The sequence below is a fragment of the Prinia subflava genome, chromosome 19 (genome assembly GCF_021018805.1).
Source record: "Prinia subflava isolate CZ2003 ecotype Zambia chromosome 19, Cam_Psub_1.2, whole genome shotgun sequence".
NCBI classification, from domain to species: Eukaryota; Metazoa; Chordata; class Aves; order Passeriformes; family Cisticolidae; genus Prinia; species Prinia subflava.
This window is the reverse complement of record NC_086265.1, coordinates 10,214,689-10,233,574: the sequence shown is the minus strand read 5'-3', so window position 1 is coordinate 10,233,574 and position 18,886 is coordinate 10,214,689. Positions and strand designations below refer to the sequence as shown.

Sequence of the window (18,886 nt, the reverse complement as noted above, 5' to 3'; positions counted from 1 at the left end):
AAATCATAGTGGTCTGAATCCCTGGAGGTCAGGAGCTGGAGTACTGGGTAAGGCTGGTTACGTTTTACTACGTATCCCTTGTGATCCTTCTCTTGTGCAATCTCCAACTTCTCTGTCCAGTGAAGCAGAGCCCAGCTTTGTGCTCTTCAGCATTGTGCAAACGTTGAGGGCAGTTCAGCTTTTGCACACGCTGTGTCACAGGATGTGCTGCAGCTGTGATGTACAAACCCTTGACAAGCTTTTCCTCATTCTTCTGAAGATTGTTCATGGAGCAGAGAAAGAATTTTTTGACTCTGCTTATCCATCTTTGGAAATGGTTTCCTGTTATTCAGGACTCTGACAGTCCAGTGAATCTAGGTAGAAAGGAACTACACAAAGGATTATTTTCTGTTTCAGCTTCACACAACCGTGAATCGATCTCTGGAAGCACTCAAGGCTTGTGTAGCTGGATCTGGCATTCTCAGGAGCCTTTGGTAGCTGTGAAACTGAAAACATTTTTGTTTAGTAAGCTGGAACATGAATTCAGTTTTAGGCATGCAATCTTAGCATAGGGTGTTTTTTCTTGGCATGAGCTTTGTGCTGCTCAGGACTATAAACAGAGAGAAGTAAATATAAGATGTCTCTTTCCACTTCAAGTGTGGAGAAAGCCATGCTATAAAAAAGATGCTGTATGTGGCAGGAAATAAGTAACACTTCTGGAAATGAGAAATAAATGGGAGGACACACCTTTGGGAGGGAACAGTCTCAGAAAGTAGCTGTCACAGTGCTGCTGCTGAGTTTGAGTGCTCCTCTTGGAGGCAATAGGTGCAAAATACAACAGACAGCCTTGCTTTCCTCTATGCTGCCTTTAGATCTTCAGTGCCAGTAAGAGTTTGTTCTTCCTGGTGTTTCTGTTGTCAGCTTTTGAATGTGATAGGCAAGGCAGTGGAGTGGGCAGCTGAGGTTTAATTTGAAGAACTTCAAAAGGCTACACTTGGTTTTAGCAGCTTTTTGTCTAAAAATCAAAAAAACCCATTTTCAATCCATATTTTGTTTCTCTGCAACATTTTCTTTTCTGATAGGAGAAGGGACTTAAAACACAGATCACTTTCAGTGTGAGGATGCTCAGCACACTTGTGCTAAATATTGAGGAATATTTATCTCTGACTACAAAAGCAGTTATGTATCTTGTGGTACGTCCATTATCTCAGCCATCTAATGAACTGTTCTGAGACAGTGGCACGGGGATGAGAGTTTTGATCAGGAAGTTGGAGAAAGGCAGAATAACTATGTGTTTTTATTTTGTAGGTTGTGGTTCATTTCTGTTACCCAGTTTAAGTTTAGTGTTCAAAGAGCGAAGTGGAAAAATTCTGGTCCTATGGGAAAATCATTTGTGGTTCTTTCACACAACTTGGACTGTAGGCCAGGGAGTGCTGTGGATCTGTATTGTTTCATCCAGGAAACTGTGCTGACTCAATCTTTAAAGCACTTGTGGTGTCTCTTGGCCAACACGCTGAGCTGGTGATCCCATGCCCTGTGGAACTAGTTAAGATTAGGTTCCCTCCCTGCCAGCTCCGTGATGTGAATGGAGCCAGGATTCCCCAGCCTGTGGCGTCCAAGATGACAGGAGGAGGATCTGAGGTGCTCCCTCACAGATGGGGCTGTGGCTCCCAGGGAGTGCTGGTGTCACTGGTTGTCCTGCAGTGTCCCTGTGCCCTTGAGAGCCTCGCAGTGCTGGGCTGCACAGGAGCCTGCTGACCCCACCTGGTGCTGCCCAGCGCTCCAGCACCCTCCCTCTGCAGACACAGACCCCACTGCAGGTCTGGGTGCCACAGCAGTGCATTCATTTCCAGGGAAATGATGTGGGCAAGACCTGGGAAGGATCCAGTGGTGACAGTAATGCTTTTTCAGCACATGCACGTACAAATAGCCCTCCTGCTCATCAGAGGGATCTGGTGGAAGGTGTGAGCTCACCTGATGACCTCTGCTGGGTTTTTGTTGTGTACAGAGTTGGCTTATCTTCAGTTTTATGGTCAGAAGTCTCTGTCAAAAGCTCACTCTTCAGCTCAGCAGCACAAATGAGAGCATCAGTGGGTACATAGCGTGTGCAGCCCTAGGGACTGAGCCATGTCACAGTTCTGGGGCTGGAAAGCCAAAATAAAATGCCAGTGTAGGCTCAGGTGGAAGCAGCAGATAATGGTGAGGGGTGTCTCCAGAATAAGGAGCATTTCAATTTGAGCTGTCTGCTGGTTGCATCTTTTCTGGCTGCCTTTTTTTCTGGTCTGCATCTGAGCTGCAGATGAATTGTGGGAATCTGACAGGAGGGTAGGTGATTTCTTTCAACTAATGGCAGGATGGGCTGGATTTACCATTTGTGTTCTGGCCTGAGTTCTGAAGGTAAAAGTAGAGAATTTCCATTTAAAGCAGAAATTGTATTCACTTACTTGAACAAGGGCTCAATTCTAGCAATGGTCTTTTAAATACATTTTCTAAAAGCTACTTAAGCCATAGAGTGGTTGGAGCTGTGCTTCCAAGAAACCTAATGAGTTTATCTAAAAAAAACAAAACCAACACCTCAGCAAACTTTTATTGGATTAGTAAGTTGAATTGGTTTAGAAAGTGTCTGGTGATCAGCAGGGCAGGTTCCAGGAACAGCCTGAGTCTGCATGCTGGGAAAGGGGAGATCCCTGAGCCTTTCCCTTACCCTGGCAGTGTGTGATGGTGTCAGCTCTGCTGGAACTACAGCCAGAGCACTCCAGGGGTTTGCAGGTCGTCCCCAAATTTGCAGTGAGTAGTTACTGATAAACAGTTCCTGAAATTGCTCCACAAAGCTGTATTTGCACACTCTTTTACAGCCCCAGGCTTGGGGTGGTAGTAGTGCATGTTAGTTGTGACCAGTTAGTTGGCCACAAGCTCTGGAATCAGCTCTCCAGCTTGGATCTCAGTGGTTGGGGAAGGAAGCCGCAGTCATTGCTGCAGCTGCTCGTGCAGACCACATCTCACCCTGCAGTGTCTTGTCTTTGTTTAGACATTCACTGATAGTGGTCAGGGCTGGGTTCACGGGCTGCTGTGCTGGGCAAGGCTCACTGGTTTGGCTGTCAGTACTGCAGTTATGGCACAGAGAGGATCCATCAGGTTCTGCTGGCAGTTCTGGCTGTCACGGGATGAATCCGTGCTCAGTTTGTCTCTGCAGCCCGGGGCAGCCAGGCGTAACTGCTGATGGGAAGTTGCCTTTGCTGTTAAGATTTTTGGGAGCACCCACACCAGTTTGTAAATAGGTGCTACAAATGCAAAGTTTTGCTAATTTTAAGGGGCAATTTTGGTATGAAAGTAGAAGCTTTAAAATTTTAATGGCCATTGTCTTTACTGTAATTTACCATACCATATATTGATATTAGTTTGGACATTCTTTTTGCTAAGCAGTGACACAAGGCATGACTTGCACCAATACCTTGATAGTGAGAAAGCACAAGGCTTTAAACATTACTACATTAAAGAAAGCTGAATGATTTTACTGACCATGAAATCTGAACTTTCTCTAGGCAGGTCTGGGCAATGCGAAGTAAAAATCCCAGTGGCTGCTCTGTGCTGATATTCCAGCAGTTGTTAGGTCTGGAAAATGACTTATCTTTTGTGCCTTGACTTTTTGTGTATCTTAAATAACAATTTGCCCCTGCTTCACAAGAAAGCTGAGAGCTTTTATGTGTCATGAGTTCTCACCACCTTCTTGACATATTGGTTAAATTTTGGAAAACTTTTAAATGTCATCTCCTCAAAATGTTTTACACAGTAAGCCAAGCTATTTTACGTGCTTTCTATATATGTGAACTGGAGAACCTGAGGATTTTAAGAGGATCTAATTGCACTTTGAGATTTTAAGGTCTCATTTTGAATGTAGTCTTTGTATTTTATTGCTTTTGTAGTCTCTGATATTTTTGCATTTAAAAGCATTGATTAGAATATAATGCCTTAAGAACCTGTTAACAAATGTCTTTTACCTGGAAGTCAATTCCTGCCTTTACCTGTTTATGATTTTCCTATTTCTGATAAAGCTCTTTGATTTTGCTGAGAAAAATCAGAATGGGAATTCCTGCCATTGGTGTTTGGGGTTCCCCACACCTTCTGCAGGCAGACTCCAGGGCAGTGAGAAGTCCTAGCAAGGCTCCAGCAAGTCTTCTTGCTGTAGGTCTTGTAGAGCACTGCAAATATTTCTTTTGAAAGGCTGTTTAATAGGATAAATATACCCAGGCTCCCCATTCCTCTGCAGTTACTCACAACGTAAAACTGTCGTGCCAGGGATTGGGTTACTGCCTTGAGCTGTCCCCTGTATGTGAGCTGGAGCTGCATTTACTCCTGGAGGTGGGGGCGGGGGAAGACTTATTTGAACCTAATGAGATTTTTAAAGTTTGCACTCAGGGATTTTGCAAAGAAGTGGCTCAGATGAGGCTGCAAGCTCAAACTTCAGTTCTGGAGATGCAATTCCCTTCCTCTCATTGTCTTACGGGACAGCAAAAATCAAGGATTTGAATTCAGCATCCTGCAGGTATTAAGAAAAAAGAGCTGGAGAATGGTGTGGGATTCTGCCAATGAGAGGTCTGCAATTCATCTGATGCTGAGTGAGACATGATTAGCATAGAAAGTCCATGTCCTCACTGACAGCTGCCCTTAGGCGTATCTTGATTTTTATTTCTATGTGCCAGTCCTCTAGGAATCTTCTGCTGCCTAAACCAGGAGAACTTGCAGCAGTTCTACTTATTTGGGTAAATAGAGGCAGGGGGAAAATCGGGTAGGTGCAGATACCTGTTCTGTGCAGCTGCAGCAGAGGCAATTCTGTATCCTGTGCTCAGACATCTCATGCTGCTGCCCCAGTGCTGTGTCTGGGCTGGCAGGGACATGTGGCCCCAGAGATGCTGGGGGAGGTGGGACTGTGGCTGAGTGCATTTGCTCTGTGTGCTGGCTGCAGGAGGAATCCTGTCTCCAGTGACACTCACTTTCCAGATGTCCCATGCAAGAAGCAGAGCTGCAGCAATGTGTGGTTTGATACATGTGCAGATGTGGCTTTCAGCTGTTGAAAATGAAAGGCTGATATCTGAGGCATTTGAAGTATCTTGCCTCAGTTATGTTTCCATTTCCTCCCCAGCAGCAGATGAGATGTGGAAGAAAATTGACCACCATCCTTTTGATCTACTCACTATATTGATAATGCTGTGATTTGCTGCGTCAGCATGGCTTAATAATCCTCAGTTGTTGAGAGAAATTAACTGCATATGGAAATCCTTTCTCCAGAGGAAAGCAAATTAAGATTTCTCTAAATCGCCTCACTTAAAAAAAAAAAAGAAAAAGATAAATTCTAAGCTGCTTATGAATAGTGGAAAATTATTTACTGCTTGAGGAAAAATTAGCATTGAAAAGCTGCTTGATGCCAGTTGGCAAATGTGAATTTGTTAGTGCCTTGTCATGTAGGTCTTTTCAGAACTAGTCCATGATGTGTTCTGCTTCACTGTGTCACCTTAATCCAAGAGCATTTTTGAGATGCACAGGAAAGGGGAAGTGAACAAAGTATGCTTTGATATGCATGGGAAGATACATCTAAATATATGTAAAAATATACTTTTCTTTTTAGTAACTTCACTCTACCTATTTAAGGGGGCTGAGTGCAGCTCGAATTCCTCGAGAGTGGTGTTGATGTGTGCATCAGTCCAAAGGGGCCCCGGTGTTACCCGCTGCTGTTGCAGGCTGTAGAGCAGTGCTGTGATCCCCGGGCTGGTGTTGCTGCTCTGTGTCAGGCAGACCGGGGCTGTGGGAAGCTGAAGAATGCGCCCCTGGCTGCACAGAGGCTGCTGCAGGAGCTGCGTCTGAGGGCAGCGAGTGCTGACACGCAGCGATGCCCCAGGAGCTGCCTTGGAGCCCCTGGAATGCCGGGGCTGCTCTCGGCCCACGGAGCTGTGGGCTGGGGAGATAGCACAGGAATGTGCACCATGCAACTTGCTCTTTTCAGTGCAGCCTGAACTGGTGAATGGGCTTAGCCTAAGGATTTGCCTTGCTCTTCCATCTTGCTACTTTGGTGGTAGAAGGGATATTTTCTGAGTGGTTCAATGCATTGGACATCAGCGTGAGAGTTCTTGTCCTGAGCTGCTGAAATGACCAGCAGAGCTTTGGCTTTTGCTGGGAATTACCCTGAAGCAATGCAGTTAGTATTAAAGGGCTGCTTGCACATGTCTAACTAATGTGCAGAGTGCTGTGGAGGATTTGTAGACCAGAATCCCAAGGACCTCATAGTTAATAATGATCTTTGGCCAAAGCGAGGAAAGGGAGAGAGGAGCAAACTAATGTTCCTGGACCTCCAGGTGTCTTGGAGTGCTTTATGGTGGTAAAGGTGTCCAATGTAGTATCATTCTTTAACTGTCCCTCCTCCACAGGAAAATCTGGGTAGAAGACCTACCTGAATGCAAACAGCAATGTCCTCCCATACTGGGGAGGATGTGGTTTGAGTAGCCCTCAGGCCTAAATGTGATTTCTGTTGAGTGTGTGATTTTTGGGTTGGCCAGTGGAGGGGAGGAGGACTCTGTTCCGTTTCATGTTTTCACACAGCTTTACCAGGTGGTTGGCCAGGTGACCTGAGCCTGTGCTGAGCTGTTCTGTGCTGCAGTGCTCAGTGAGTTAGGGTTTTATGGCTGTGTAACTGCTCCAGAGTAGCCCTGATAAGCAGGATTGTCCAGGTTGGTGGTGTTTTAGCAGGTATCCCTTTTGCACCCTCCTGAGCAGCTAATGGAGTGGAAAATACAGATTTCTGTATGCACAGCCCATGCATAACTGAGCCCTACAGAGTCTTTGGAGTGATTCTGCTCCATGCACGTCTGTGAGTTCAGGTTTTGTCTGTTGGGTTGTGTTAGTGGTTTGTTGTAGTGGTGAGAGTGGAGAGAGAGGGGTGGTCCTGGGGAGGAGCAATGGTTTGAAGGTCCATTATAACTCTATCTCGGTTGCTTTACTGCTACAAAATGGATAAAACTATTCTCTAGCAATAAGGAAATCTACGGTCTTCATGCTTGGGAGGTTCTGCCTCCCAGAGCTGTGTCTGTGGTGTTCCGGAGGGTGTTTGGGGCTGTGCTGAGGTCAGTGTGTGCGCTTGTTTCCGGAGCACTGGGCGGTAGCTGCTGTGAAGATGCGCGGCACACGTGGCACCGCCGAGGGTTCCTGTGTGCCTGAAACAGGGCCAGCTTCCCGGCTCCTGCGGGGCTGCACAGGTGAGGTGAAGGCACTGCCGAGCTGGGCGCTGCCCTGGGCTCGTCGCTCTGTCCCTGTGAGGGTGTTGGTGGTGCCCTCTGATGGATGGTGCCGGTGGGCACTGGCCCGAGTCCCTGCCTTGCGGTGGCCCCGTCAGCTGCTCCCGACGGGTTGTGGGGATAACTGGCTGATTCACACGTCCTGCAGCACTGTCCCTCAGGAGTCACCTTGGGCAGGAACACTTCATTACCCAGTAAATCGATCGAGACTTTAATATTTCTATTTAAGCATTTAATATTCCATATAAGGAGCGGCCACTGTAGGGAACTCAGTGCTGTGACGGGAGCTGCAGCACTGCACAAGTCACAGTTCATCAGGTTACAGATGCTGGTCCCTTTTGCAAAAGAGAGAGCGATGCATCTTTTTCCATTAATAAATCTCCCTTCTTTCCCCTCATTTCTTATCTCACATTGTCTTCTGGTAGTTGCACAAATCCTAAATGAACGCATGGTGCTTTGGGACCTCTTGGGATGAAGTGCTTCATGGAAAATAAAATGTTAATCCCTTTGGTTAATTTTTGGTTGGGTTTTGAATAATAGCCTCGAGTCATGCTCTGGACTGTAGAACTCCTTGGGCTGACCTCCAGGGGAGCGACGGGCAGCCCTTGCTGTGGATTGGGGATTCGCTTCCCTCTGGCAGGGTGATGTCTGTGAGGGACGGTGCCACTGCCACTCTCACCCTGCCCTCTCCGAGGACCTGCTGCTGCTGGTGTTGGGCCCTTTAACCGGGTGCAATTTCCCATTTCAGCAGAGTTTCAGGGAGCTGTGGTTGCTGGTGGGGTTGGATCCGGGAACAGCAACAGGGAGGGACGCGAATGGGGAAGATGTTCCCTCTGTCGTAGCTGTGAGCCTGGCGCGGCGGGGGCGCAGGGAAGGGAGCACACGGGATTGCAGGGTTTGGGGCGAGCAAGCACAAGAAGTCCTTTCGCATCGGGAATCCGGTGTGTGAGCGCCTTTCCTGTCCCGCGGGCTTGGGGTGGTGCCTTCGTGCAGCTGCTATCAGTTGTAAAGTTGGAGTAACCGAGGGATTCCTCTCCGGCCTTTTCTCCTCCCTCCGCTTTCCGTTCCTCGGCTCTGCCTTGTTTGCTCAAGTCAGGAAGGGGGAGGGTATGGGGAAGGTTAATCATTAATCTTAACTCCTTCACAGCCGTGGGGCTCAGTGCTCCTGGTATTTGCAGAGCTCCCTTCTTCCGCAGACCTGTAAAAGTAAATCGGTGCGTGTAGCCGAGCTCAGTCTGTCATCAGCAAAAGGCAGAGGTGTCTGTCCCATGGATCAGCAGCACAGAGAGGAGCCGAGCAGGGCAATTTCTGTGGCGAGATGGTTACAGCTGCCGGTCCTGCACTGAGGGCTGGACGTGGAGGGTGGAAAAATGGTTTGCGTCCCCTCTGCCGGGCCGGAGGAGCCCAACACCCTCACGGGATTTTCACTTCCTGGTGGAGTTTGATTTGCCTTTGTCATTGGAGGGGAGCAGCAAAAACCACTCCTTCTCGGCAAGCACTTCTCCGGGAGGTTGTGTGCGTGAAACCTCCAGTCATAGGACCTGCCTGACTGTAGGAATTGCGGTGCAGCGGCAGTTCCCTGGAGGTATGTGCCTTTCACTCTGGAATCCACCAGCTGCTCTTTTGCTTGAAAAGATTCAGTTCATTTTCCCCCAGCTGTGGAATACTTGTCTCCCTTCAGAGAATCTGCTTCTGGGATATTTTGGTTCCTTTAGGAAGATAGATCCTGTGACTTTAATGGTTTGGGGCATCTTTTTTACTAAATGAAAGGTGTATAGAAATAATTTAACACAGTATTTAATTTGGTAATGTCTGTATTCTGCTCTCTGAGTGCAGAACTGCTTATTTTTTCTTTGGTGATGCTTTGAATTTTTGAAAAGAGTGAATATAAAAGCGGCACCTTCCTCATCTTGTAATGCAATAATAGTGTCCTCTTCTAGTACATTTTTTGAAGGCGTGCTAAGTGCCTTGGCTGCTGTGGAGTGCTGTGCTCAGGAAGTGGCTCAGGGCTGGCAGGTGCTGCCCGGGGAGCTGTGGGCAGCCATTAGTGTGAGCAGTTGCTTGGTTGCTATTCTGGTGCCACCAGACAGCTCCAGCTCCTTGTGACCCGCTGGGGACACTGCAGGGTGGCCACACTCAGGCTGAGCCCCTGTGCCGCACACCTGAATGTCAGGTACCTGCTGTGTGCAGGAGAAGGGGCTGCTGAGTCTCTCTGAAGACAGCTGGGTCTGCACAGGGGGAGAGGGAGATCCAGGGGGGTTCACAGAGAGTCCCCTCCTAATTCTACTGAAAGTGCATTACTGTTTTATGGCTGAATTCCGCGTCTCCAAAGGGAGCTGCCAGGTGTGTCCTGGTGCTGTTCCATGGAGAGCGCCGGTGTCTCCAGTGAGCTGACAGCCTTGCAGGTGTGCACTGGTGCTGCTGCCCCAGTGGGAAGCTGGGCAGGTGGCCAGGGAGGCTTTCTTTGGAAAGTGAGAGCAGCACAGACCTGCAGGCGCTCCCTGGAGTTCCCCCCGCAGGGACTGCAATGGGCTCTGCAGGGTGGGTGTACAGGCTGGAAGGTCCAACAGGTCAGGATTTGCCTTTGAGTCACTCCAGAGGAGTGCAGGGTTGGGAATGGGCAGAGGATGCATTTGCAGGGAGAAATCCAGAAAGCTGGGAATGCCTTTTTATGCCTAATGTCTGACGGGACTACAAGATATTTGTGAAGTGCTGTGTGATGTGGGTCCTCTGCCTGGCAGTGACCAGTGTTTCTAGCTGGTGGACATTTTCCTTCTCTTGAGGAATTTGTGAGCAGCCTCCACCCATCTAGTTCAGAATTGTTTCCAGAAGAAATGGCATTTACCTGGCAGCCTCTCTAAACTTGTTAACTGCTTGTATGATGTACTGAGAGGGACTTTTGTTAGGAGAACTGAAATACATGCTCCTGCTGCACTGATGGACTGATTTGAACATTGCATGCTTCTTCCACTACCTTTGGCTCGGAAGAAAACACCTCCTGAGATCTTGTTTCCTGCAGAAAGCAGTGCCTGCGGCCACAGTAAATGACTCTGTGATGATGTGGGGCCTGTAATTAGTCTGTGTCAATATCCTGTTGGAGTACATCTCTGGACAGGCTTGCCTAGGTTGCACTTCTGCAGAGTGCAGTAGGACTTTGGGTTCCTGTTGTTGTGTGTTTTTCCAGTTAAGGCAAAAATCTGAGACTGACACAGCTTTTCTGTCTGCTTTGTTACATCTTGGTGTTTTCTTTGTAGTAGAAGTTTGATTAACTCGTTCATTCCTGAGCAGCAGTAGTGTTTTTCAGGGCATTTGGTAGATCACCCTAGATGAAAAGTCCTCCCCAAAAACTTTCGATACAGATACATTGAATAAGAAGAAGGAGATGAAGCTGTAGCCCAGGCTTTTACCATTTTGTTGGGCTTTTTTTTGCTTTCCTGCAGACGCCTTGCTGGCAGACCTGGAATCCACCACCTCGCATATCTCCAAACGCCCAGTTTTTCTCACGGAGGAAACTCCTTACTCGTACCCGACTGGAAACCACACGTACCAGGAGATTGCTGTGCCACCCCCGGTGCCCCCGCCACCCTCCAGTGAGGCCCTGAATGGCACCGTGATCGACCCCTTGGACCAGTGGCAACCCAGCACACCCAGATACGGCCACCAGCAGGTGAGTGGGCCTGTGGGGGTGGCAGGGTGCTTGTTTGGTGGGTGCAGGGTCCCTCAGGACAGTAAGGAGGACGGAATAGGAAGAAGCAGGGATGATTTTTGCTATGAACAGAGCAGGGGATAGGGGGAGGTGGGAGTTTTTATTAGAACTAACTGGTCGGAACAAATGGCAGAAAAGAATTTGAAAGCCATCGTCATTGTGCTGACAAAATGGTGGTGTGATGAGATTAGTGTTAGTCATCTGTCTTGAGCCTGTGGAAGGCAGACTGGGGGTTTCCAGCACGAAGCTGTGACTCACAGGCAGGTCTGAAGGAAGGGGAAAACTGTTGTTTATGGTGTAGCTCACCTGATAGAGATTGGCTTGACTAAAGAGCAGATCTTTTTTTTGTTCTGCTGGGCTTTGTTCTGCCCTGTCAATGCACAGGTTTGTAATGCATTAGTGAACATATTTGTTTTGTATTCACTGTTTCCAATGCAAATCTTGTTTCCACAGCCTCAGTCCCAGTCTCCTATATACAGCTCTAGTGCCAAAAGCTCCAGTGCCTCCGTTCCTAGAGACGGGCTCAGCTCTCCTACTCCCCGTGCCAGTGAAGAGGAACACGTCTACAGGTATCCTGTCTCTTTTAAGAAATAAGCCTGACTCACAACTTGAGCCTGCTGAGGGTCAAGCTGCCATCTCTAAGTGGAAACAAACACTGCTCCCCCTGTGTGTTACATTGCTTTGTGTCAGTTTTGATTGCCTCTTTTGTAACATGCCACTGTAACTTTGACACTCACTTCAAACTTTGACCTGGCCCTTCAGCTTGCTCAGCTGCAGGAGGTTAAGGATCCGTCAGACACAGCAGGGTCTGGATTGTGTTGTGAAGGATATGAGCCAGACACAAGTGACAAATCCACCCCCCTGTTAAACAGCACAAAAGTTCTACAGGAGGTGGATGGCCTTTGGGTTATTTTTCCCTGGGAACTCAGTACTTGTGGCCTGGAGGGATGTGCAGAAAATTGAGTTTTCAGGTAAATTCAAACTTCTTAAAGCTTCCATCCCAGTAGGTGATCAATAGATAACAATTTACACCCACAAAGGCAGCTGCTCTCACTCTGAGAGGCTGGAGGAGTAGCCTGCACAGGAGGACAGACCTTTCTGCTGACATAGAGATAAGTGATACAGAGGCTGTCAGAAATTCATCCTAGGCACCTTTTTACACTTTGGAGACTGGTGTATCTTTGGAGTCATAATCTAATTGTGCCACCTCCTTTGCTGGGCAGGAAGTTGCTTCCAACCAGAACTAATTCTGGGTAGAGCTCAGCTCCTCTCTGGGCAGCCTAGCCAGAGATGGCCCAATGGAGACAGTAATTGCAATTTTTTCAGACGACTGCATGCAATTAGTATGAAATGAAGGTAATTACAGCCATAAGTCCTCTTGAACAGGGGTCTGGCATGGCTTGGTTCTGGTATGAGTTGTAGCTAGTGTGTTGGTTTACTGTGAAGTTTGTTCTCATATTGCAGTTGTGGATTTTGTTTTTCAGTCTGAAGAGACTGATAACTTCCCTTATGGAATTCATAATTGTCACTGGTGTTACAGGTGTCAGAGTCCTTAACCCGCTAGATACCTTTTGACCATAATGTGGTCCTGTGCACAGGGCAGAAGTTCCCATTTTGGATTTGGAAAGTATCTTCTTGATAAAATAAGAACCTCTAGAGCATTGAAAGTTATTTCTTCATTTGTAAAACCATGAGAAAAAAATGTTCCCGCCATTGACAATGGCAGGACTGTTACTACAGTGTAGCTGCTATAAAAATCACTGTATTGATGTGAAGTTCTGCTTTGGAACAGTTTGCAGTTCTATGTGGTAAATTATATCCCCCATATAAGACTAGCAGTAATTACAGCCAGTGCTTTATACATGCATGTGTATTTAACACAGTAGAAAAAATATCAAGTTCCCCAAACTAAAGGTGTGAAGATCTGGGGAAACCTTGAGTCTTGCAAGAGGCTGTGACATATCCAGCTGCTTCTCAGTTTCTGCTACTGACCTGAGGTTTGTGCTTTGCCTCTCTCTCCAGTCTGTGCTAGCCCTGCATTCCCTTGCTCAGGGAGGGGGATGTTGCTGCTTGGTGTGGTGTCAGCAGAAACAAATCATTTTCCTGTATGTGAGCTAATGGTTCTGCTGCTGTTCTGTGCATTTTGGATCTACACACAGTTAACTCTTTCCTACAGGGCTGGGCAGCACATAGTCCTAAAATCAGAGGTCCTTCCATCAATGCTATTTTTGTAATTTACAAGAATAGCAGTGGCTGTGTTTAGTCGTGTCACAAAACACGTGTGTTCTTTACCTCCAGAGCTAAAAGCTTCAGCCTGAAAAGACACAGCACGCGTGTAAACTTTGGGAACCTAATGAGTTTCCCTCCATACCTCTGCTGTACCTTGATGCAGAAGTTTTACGTTTCCCTTTTGTCTTCAGTTTCCCAAACAAGCAGAAGTCTGCGGAGCCATCTCCCACAATGACCAGCACCTCCCTGGGCAGCAACCTCTCAGAACTTGACAGACTCCTTCTGGAACTGAATGCTGTTCAACATACTCCTGCCAGTGGCTTCACAGCTGGTAAGGCATAGTAAAATACTCAGTATGAGTGGATAATTTGATTCTCAGAATAGTAGCTTGCTTTTTCTTTCCGTAGTGAGGGAGACTCCTTTAGCCCTTAATCGAAGATTCATTTAATGGGGGTGGGATCTCTTGAGGTCTGAGCTGCAGCACCCTGCTCAAAGCAAGGCCAACTTCAAAACTTCCTGTAACTAAAGTTTTGAAGTTAGTTTAGGTTGCTCAGGCCATTGCACTGTTAAGTTGTTAATATCCTCGAAGATATTAAAATGTTTTGTACTTGCCTGTGATTAGCATGTGTGTGTGTGGAATGGGGCTCTGAATGGTTTTTTCTGATCTCCTTTCTTCAGATGAGGCTGGCAGAAGCCCATCACTGCCCAGCGTGGCTGGCCCTCACTATGTTGTGCCAGAGAACAGCAGCTCAGGGGGAGGGAAGGCTGCCCCCCCAACAAAAGAAAAGCCAAAGCGAAATGGTGCTCGTGGGATCGAAGATGTGCGTCCCAGCGTGGAGAGCCTGCTGGATGAGCTGGAGAGCTCCGTGCCAAGCCCAGTGTGAGTAATGTTTTGGTGGTTGCAGGCTTGGGTGGGGTGGGATGGGCTCCTGCAGGAATGGTGACTGTAGTGTAGGGGCAGCTGCTGTGGGAGAGTGATGGATGGAGGATGGAGGATGGGCTTTGTCTGAAGGGTCAGAAGTCAGGCGGATGCATGAAGATGCTGGTGCTTATTAATCTGCTTCTGAATGGAAAAATGCATAAGTCATCCGTAAGAGGTGGACTGTTCAAGCTCAGGTTTACAGCTGACCACAAATACCCCTGTCTGACCAAATGAATGTTCAGGCATCATCTGTTTCTTAGCAGATGGGATGTGTGTGCACATGAGGTACGGGATGGACGTGTTGGGAAAGCTGGGCCAGGCTGGGCTATGCTGATGAACTCCTCATGCTCTGCTTACTTGGGGGACCAGTGGGACTTCGAGTGTAGGAGTGCCCTCCCAGGTTTAAAGACACTCTTTTTAAAATTTTATTTTATTTTTCCCCCTGGCCAGGCCTGCAATCACTGTGAGCCAGGGCGAGGTGAGCAGCCCCCAGCGTGTCACCGCCAGTCAGCAGCAGACCCGAATTTCTGCTTCTTCGGCTACACGAGAACTGGATGAGCTGATGGCATCTCTCTCTGACTTTAAGGTAGCCTCTCATGACAGCTCAATGCTTCATCTTGTCCCGACCCACCCCAGTCTCTCTTGCCTGTTAATCACATTTGCTGACCTTGGTTGGTCTCCAGAATGCCTCCTTTACCTCTCACATTGCTCTGATAAACTTCCTGTGGTGTATTTGTGCTTTCTGAGTGGTGCTGTAGGTGTCCTTGACAGCTATAAATTCTCATCACTGGCAGGGTAAGGCAGTTCTGGGATCTGTTTTTCCTTCAGTTCTGCAGTTTGTCTGTTTGCCAAAGATAATGAGCTTTGTTACTGCTCGGTACAGAGTGAATTATTCTTCTGTGCTACAACTTAATGAGAAGGAGAGAGGCATGGGACACCACTCTGCTTGCTGACAGAGACCAGGCCCTTCTGTTCTGTGGGATAACTCTCCTCTCAGAAGTGTGTTTTTACCCTGATGTGCTTTCCCTGAGGAGAATGGATATTCCAGGCATGTGGTGTGAGCACTGAAGCCTTTACATCAGATAGGAGATGTCAAAGGTTTTATCTTAAAACAAAATCTCTTATTCACCTCAAAATGGGATTAAAGTTCTTGTGAGGGCAAAGGACAGTAAATGCTATTCAGTGTCGAAATATGTACTTGAGTAATTTTTTCTTTATTCATGTGGATATGTTACCATTCCTGCACTAAATGATGATCTGTGGAGGTTGTTTTCCTGAGATTTCATTTACCCATAGTCATAGCGAAATGAAAAATGTTTTCTCACTTTCTACTTTCAGCTGCTTTGCTTATAGTCTTACTGAACTATTTGGATTTATTCTGAGAGGTGAAGAAAGCAGATATACTGGACAATCTCTTCGTTAGGTTTGCCTTTTTTACATATGTATCTGCTTTCTAATCCTAAATCAGTTCCAAACTCTGTTTTATCCCTGTATGGAAGATTCTGCTGGATGCTTGAGATTTCTTGTCTGTGCTGAACTCCATACCCTCCTAGGTGACGTTAGGTGGGGCAGCCAGAGCTGAGCAATGTTTTGTGAGGAGAGGTACAGAACATGCAGTGACAGCTTTGCTGTTTGCTGTTCTTTCTGTTCCTGGTGGGTCCCGTGGAAGTCAGTACAATACCCAGAGTTGTTGTGACAAGTGTGTGAGTTCAGAACCCAGCACTGAGCACACGTGTCCTGAGAAGCTTCACTTGCCTTGTGCTTTCTGGAATGGAATTCAGTCTGCCAGTGCTGGCACATGCACCTAAATCGGTGAGAATCTGGGAGTTCCTCAGTGTTTTCTCTAGACTTTAGTGTGTGTTGAGTCAATTGCAAATATTGACACCTTATCGTATCCTTTGTTGCCTTCTGAGGTCCTAGGGTGTAGTGCAGGATACCCACAAGCTCTGTTCAGCCTGGCTGGAACACTGCAGTGTTGTGAAGCTGGAGAGTTCCCATTTGTGCTTCTGGCATTCCCTGCCCTGCTCCTTCCATGTGCTGTGGGAGCTGAGCACTGTGGCCTTCTGCCCCTTCTGCTTTTATCAGGGGACAAGCTCAGGGTGTGGCCCAGCCTTCGCTTCCAGGTGAGCTCCTGGCAACTGAGAGTGACCTTGCCCAGCACAGGTTTCTTTGTCAAGATACAGGGAGTGGACATTTTTAATTGTGGGTGTTCCAGTACTTTGCCCTCTTGAGAAGAAGCTGTAGAACCTCCAGTAAAACCTGCGTGACAGAGATGGGCTGCTGTGACTAATACACCACCTGCCTTCCTGGCTTAGTTTTCAGTTGACCTCAGAGACCAAATTGAAATGCAGTAAGATTTTAAGATTTGGTCTTTATTAAGCACAGCATTGATATTTTTGAGAGGCATTGAGCTCATCTGTGCCTAAACATTCTTCTGGGAGCACAAGGAACATGACTTCTGTGATCATTTCCCTTTTGTTAGTGATGTCATTGACTGTTTTTAAGTTACTTTCCTTTTTTCCTATCCTCCAGGTTGCTTCATTTTCCCTTCAGTCCTTTTTGTTTGGTTATACCTCTTCTTTTTTTGCCAGCCTGGAGTGTTAACTTGGCTGTAGAAATGTATTCTAGTGTGTACCAGTGTCCGAATATAAGGGAGACAAGGAGAGTCCTTGCAAAGGTGGAATATGAAAGACTGCTGTTTGAGTATCAGACCTGTGTGTGACTGCAGGAAATAGGATGAAAAACCCAAAATATGATGTGTAATCAGTTGGAGTTGGTAGAAGTTGCAACAGATGGGGGTGGGAAGAGTAGAGGCCACTGGTGCTTGATTTGCCTTGTGCCCTGGAGAAAAGGTGATGATACATTACCCTTTTATCATATTTTGCTCACCCTAATTTTTTGCCCCTTCTTTTTGCTTACAGAATCCACTTGATTTTGGTTATCTGGTTCATCAGTCATCAGGCACTGAGATTACTTAATGCACTTGTTTTTTTACCCTCTGCCATTTCTGTGTAATGTGATGCCTGCTTACTGCATAGCTGGATGCTTGTAGTTAACTGTTCTGTTACTGTTGAGTGCTCACCCATAGCTTTTATTATGGATTTAGTCTGGTTTCAATGTTGAAAATACTGACGTTTGAGCAGAATGTTACTCTTGCCTTGAAAATTACTGACTTCATTTTAGGAAGTCTGGAAATGAAGTGTGAAGCACAGCATCAAGCCAGGTTACTTTTACAGGTGTATCCAGCTTAGGCAAAACACAGGGAGAGGGCACTATTGGGAAATTCCCTCATTTTAATATACTTGCTATTCGTTTTCCTCTCAGCTGTAACTGTAGTGACAGTGGCTGGCTGTGCTACTCGAGGAGAAGAGCAATCAGTAATTTGGTCTCTTATTGCTCTTTCCTTTCTGAGAACAGTCTCCTTGTAGCACTACTGGTGTGATTTTGCAAGTGTGTGTGTGTCTGTGCCAGCTCCTGGCCAGCCCCTCATCATGGTAGGAGCTCAGGTCAGCTGAAGGTTACTCTTCCATTTACTGACAGGATTTGTGCATGTTCTGGTTAATTATATCATTTTTTTTTCATGGTAAGTATCTCAGAAAGGTAAGTGGAGACTGAGATAGCATCCATGGAGCTTAGGAAGTTATGTGCCCCTCCACCTCAGAGCATAAGGATCTGACTTCTTTGGGCTCCTCTGGAAAATATGACTAAGAGTCAGAGTGGGTCTTGAGACCCAGAGCTAGCTCTTGGGTTTGGAAATCCTTGGTGGATACATTTTTAAAGCTGAGAAGGCACAGTCTTGGTTTTAGGTTGACCTGCTGTGTGAGCTTGTCCAAGCTGCTGTTCTGAGTCTCCTTTGTCTCCTAGAGTTCAGTCAGGAACCACTGGAAGTGGGGAAAGACGGACCCATGATCTTTTGTTTTCAAAAGATCCTGTAAATCAAGGAAAACCATACCTTCTGTATTAGTTGCTCTTTTTAGATTTTTTTTTTTTGGATCAAAATTGATACTGATTTTATTACAATGTCAATGTGGAGTCTTTGGCCTAAGGGGAAGAGGCTAATCTGCCACCTAAGCAATGCTCACAAGGGCATGGAATGACTGACAGGCTCGTATAGATTCAGTGTGTGTCACTTCCAAGGTGAGATTAGTGATGTGAATAGGACAAAGCCCATGTCATCTGCTCTCGCTATGAATGCCCCAAAGCTTTGTTTTCACTGCCATGAACTCAGCCAACTGGAGCATTTTATTAGTGTATCAAGAAGAAAATGTCATGCTTTGTTCTATTCATTGATTGAATTTTTTGCAGCTTTGGAATATGAAATTTACATGTCTGACTGTGAATAAGTGAATGTGACCTTCATTCACAGTCGAGCCACTCCTGGGTTTGGAGCTGGCTTCCCAGCAGTGGCAGTGGCTGTGCCATGCCCCCGTCACAGCTGCAGGTGAACACTGAGCTGTCACTGAGGAGGAGAGCCCAGGAAAAGGATCCCAGTGGCTGTAGAACTCGTGCAGATTGGTACAATGTCGTACTGGTTCTGCTCTTTGGTGTCTCATCTTTCTTCCTTACTCTTGGAAGTAAGGATTTAAGTCAACGTGGCTTTTTGATTTGAAGTCATGATTCTTATAATGCTTAATTCTGTGCCTTTTTTTTCTTCTCCTTATCTCTGTCATTATCTTTTTCTCTCCTTATTTCTTCTATCTCTTTTTTTGCAGACTAGTTCCACTATGTCTCTGATTTCTGAATCTTCCCCAGAACCGGTTCCCAGTT

The 18,886-nt window shown here is 46.7% G+C and overlaps 1 protein-coding gene across 2 annotated transcripts in view; it reads left to right on the top strand.

Moving 5' to 3' along the window:
* The window catches only part of PXN (paxillin), a 44,869-nt gene that overhangs the window by 16,081 nt on the left and 9,902 nt on the right, over positions 1 to 18,886 (top strand). For both annotated transcript variants that reach the window (XM_063415613.1, XM_063415614.1), the window contains exons 2-6: positions 10,703 to 10,929; positions 11,422 to 11,537; positions 13,389 to 13,528; positions 13,876 to 14,077; positions 14,570 to 14,705. In XM_063415613.1, coding sequence (XP_063271683.1) covers positions 10,703 to 10,929; positions 11,422 to 11,537; positions 13,389 to 13,528; positions 13,876 to 14,077; positions 14,570 to 14,705 — 821 coding nt within the window. The remainder of the gene's footprint in view (positions 1 to 10,702; positions 10,930 to 11,421; positions 11,538 to 13,388; positions 13,529 to 13,875; positions 14,078 to 14,569; positions 14,706 to 18,886) is intronic.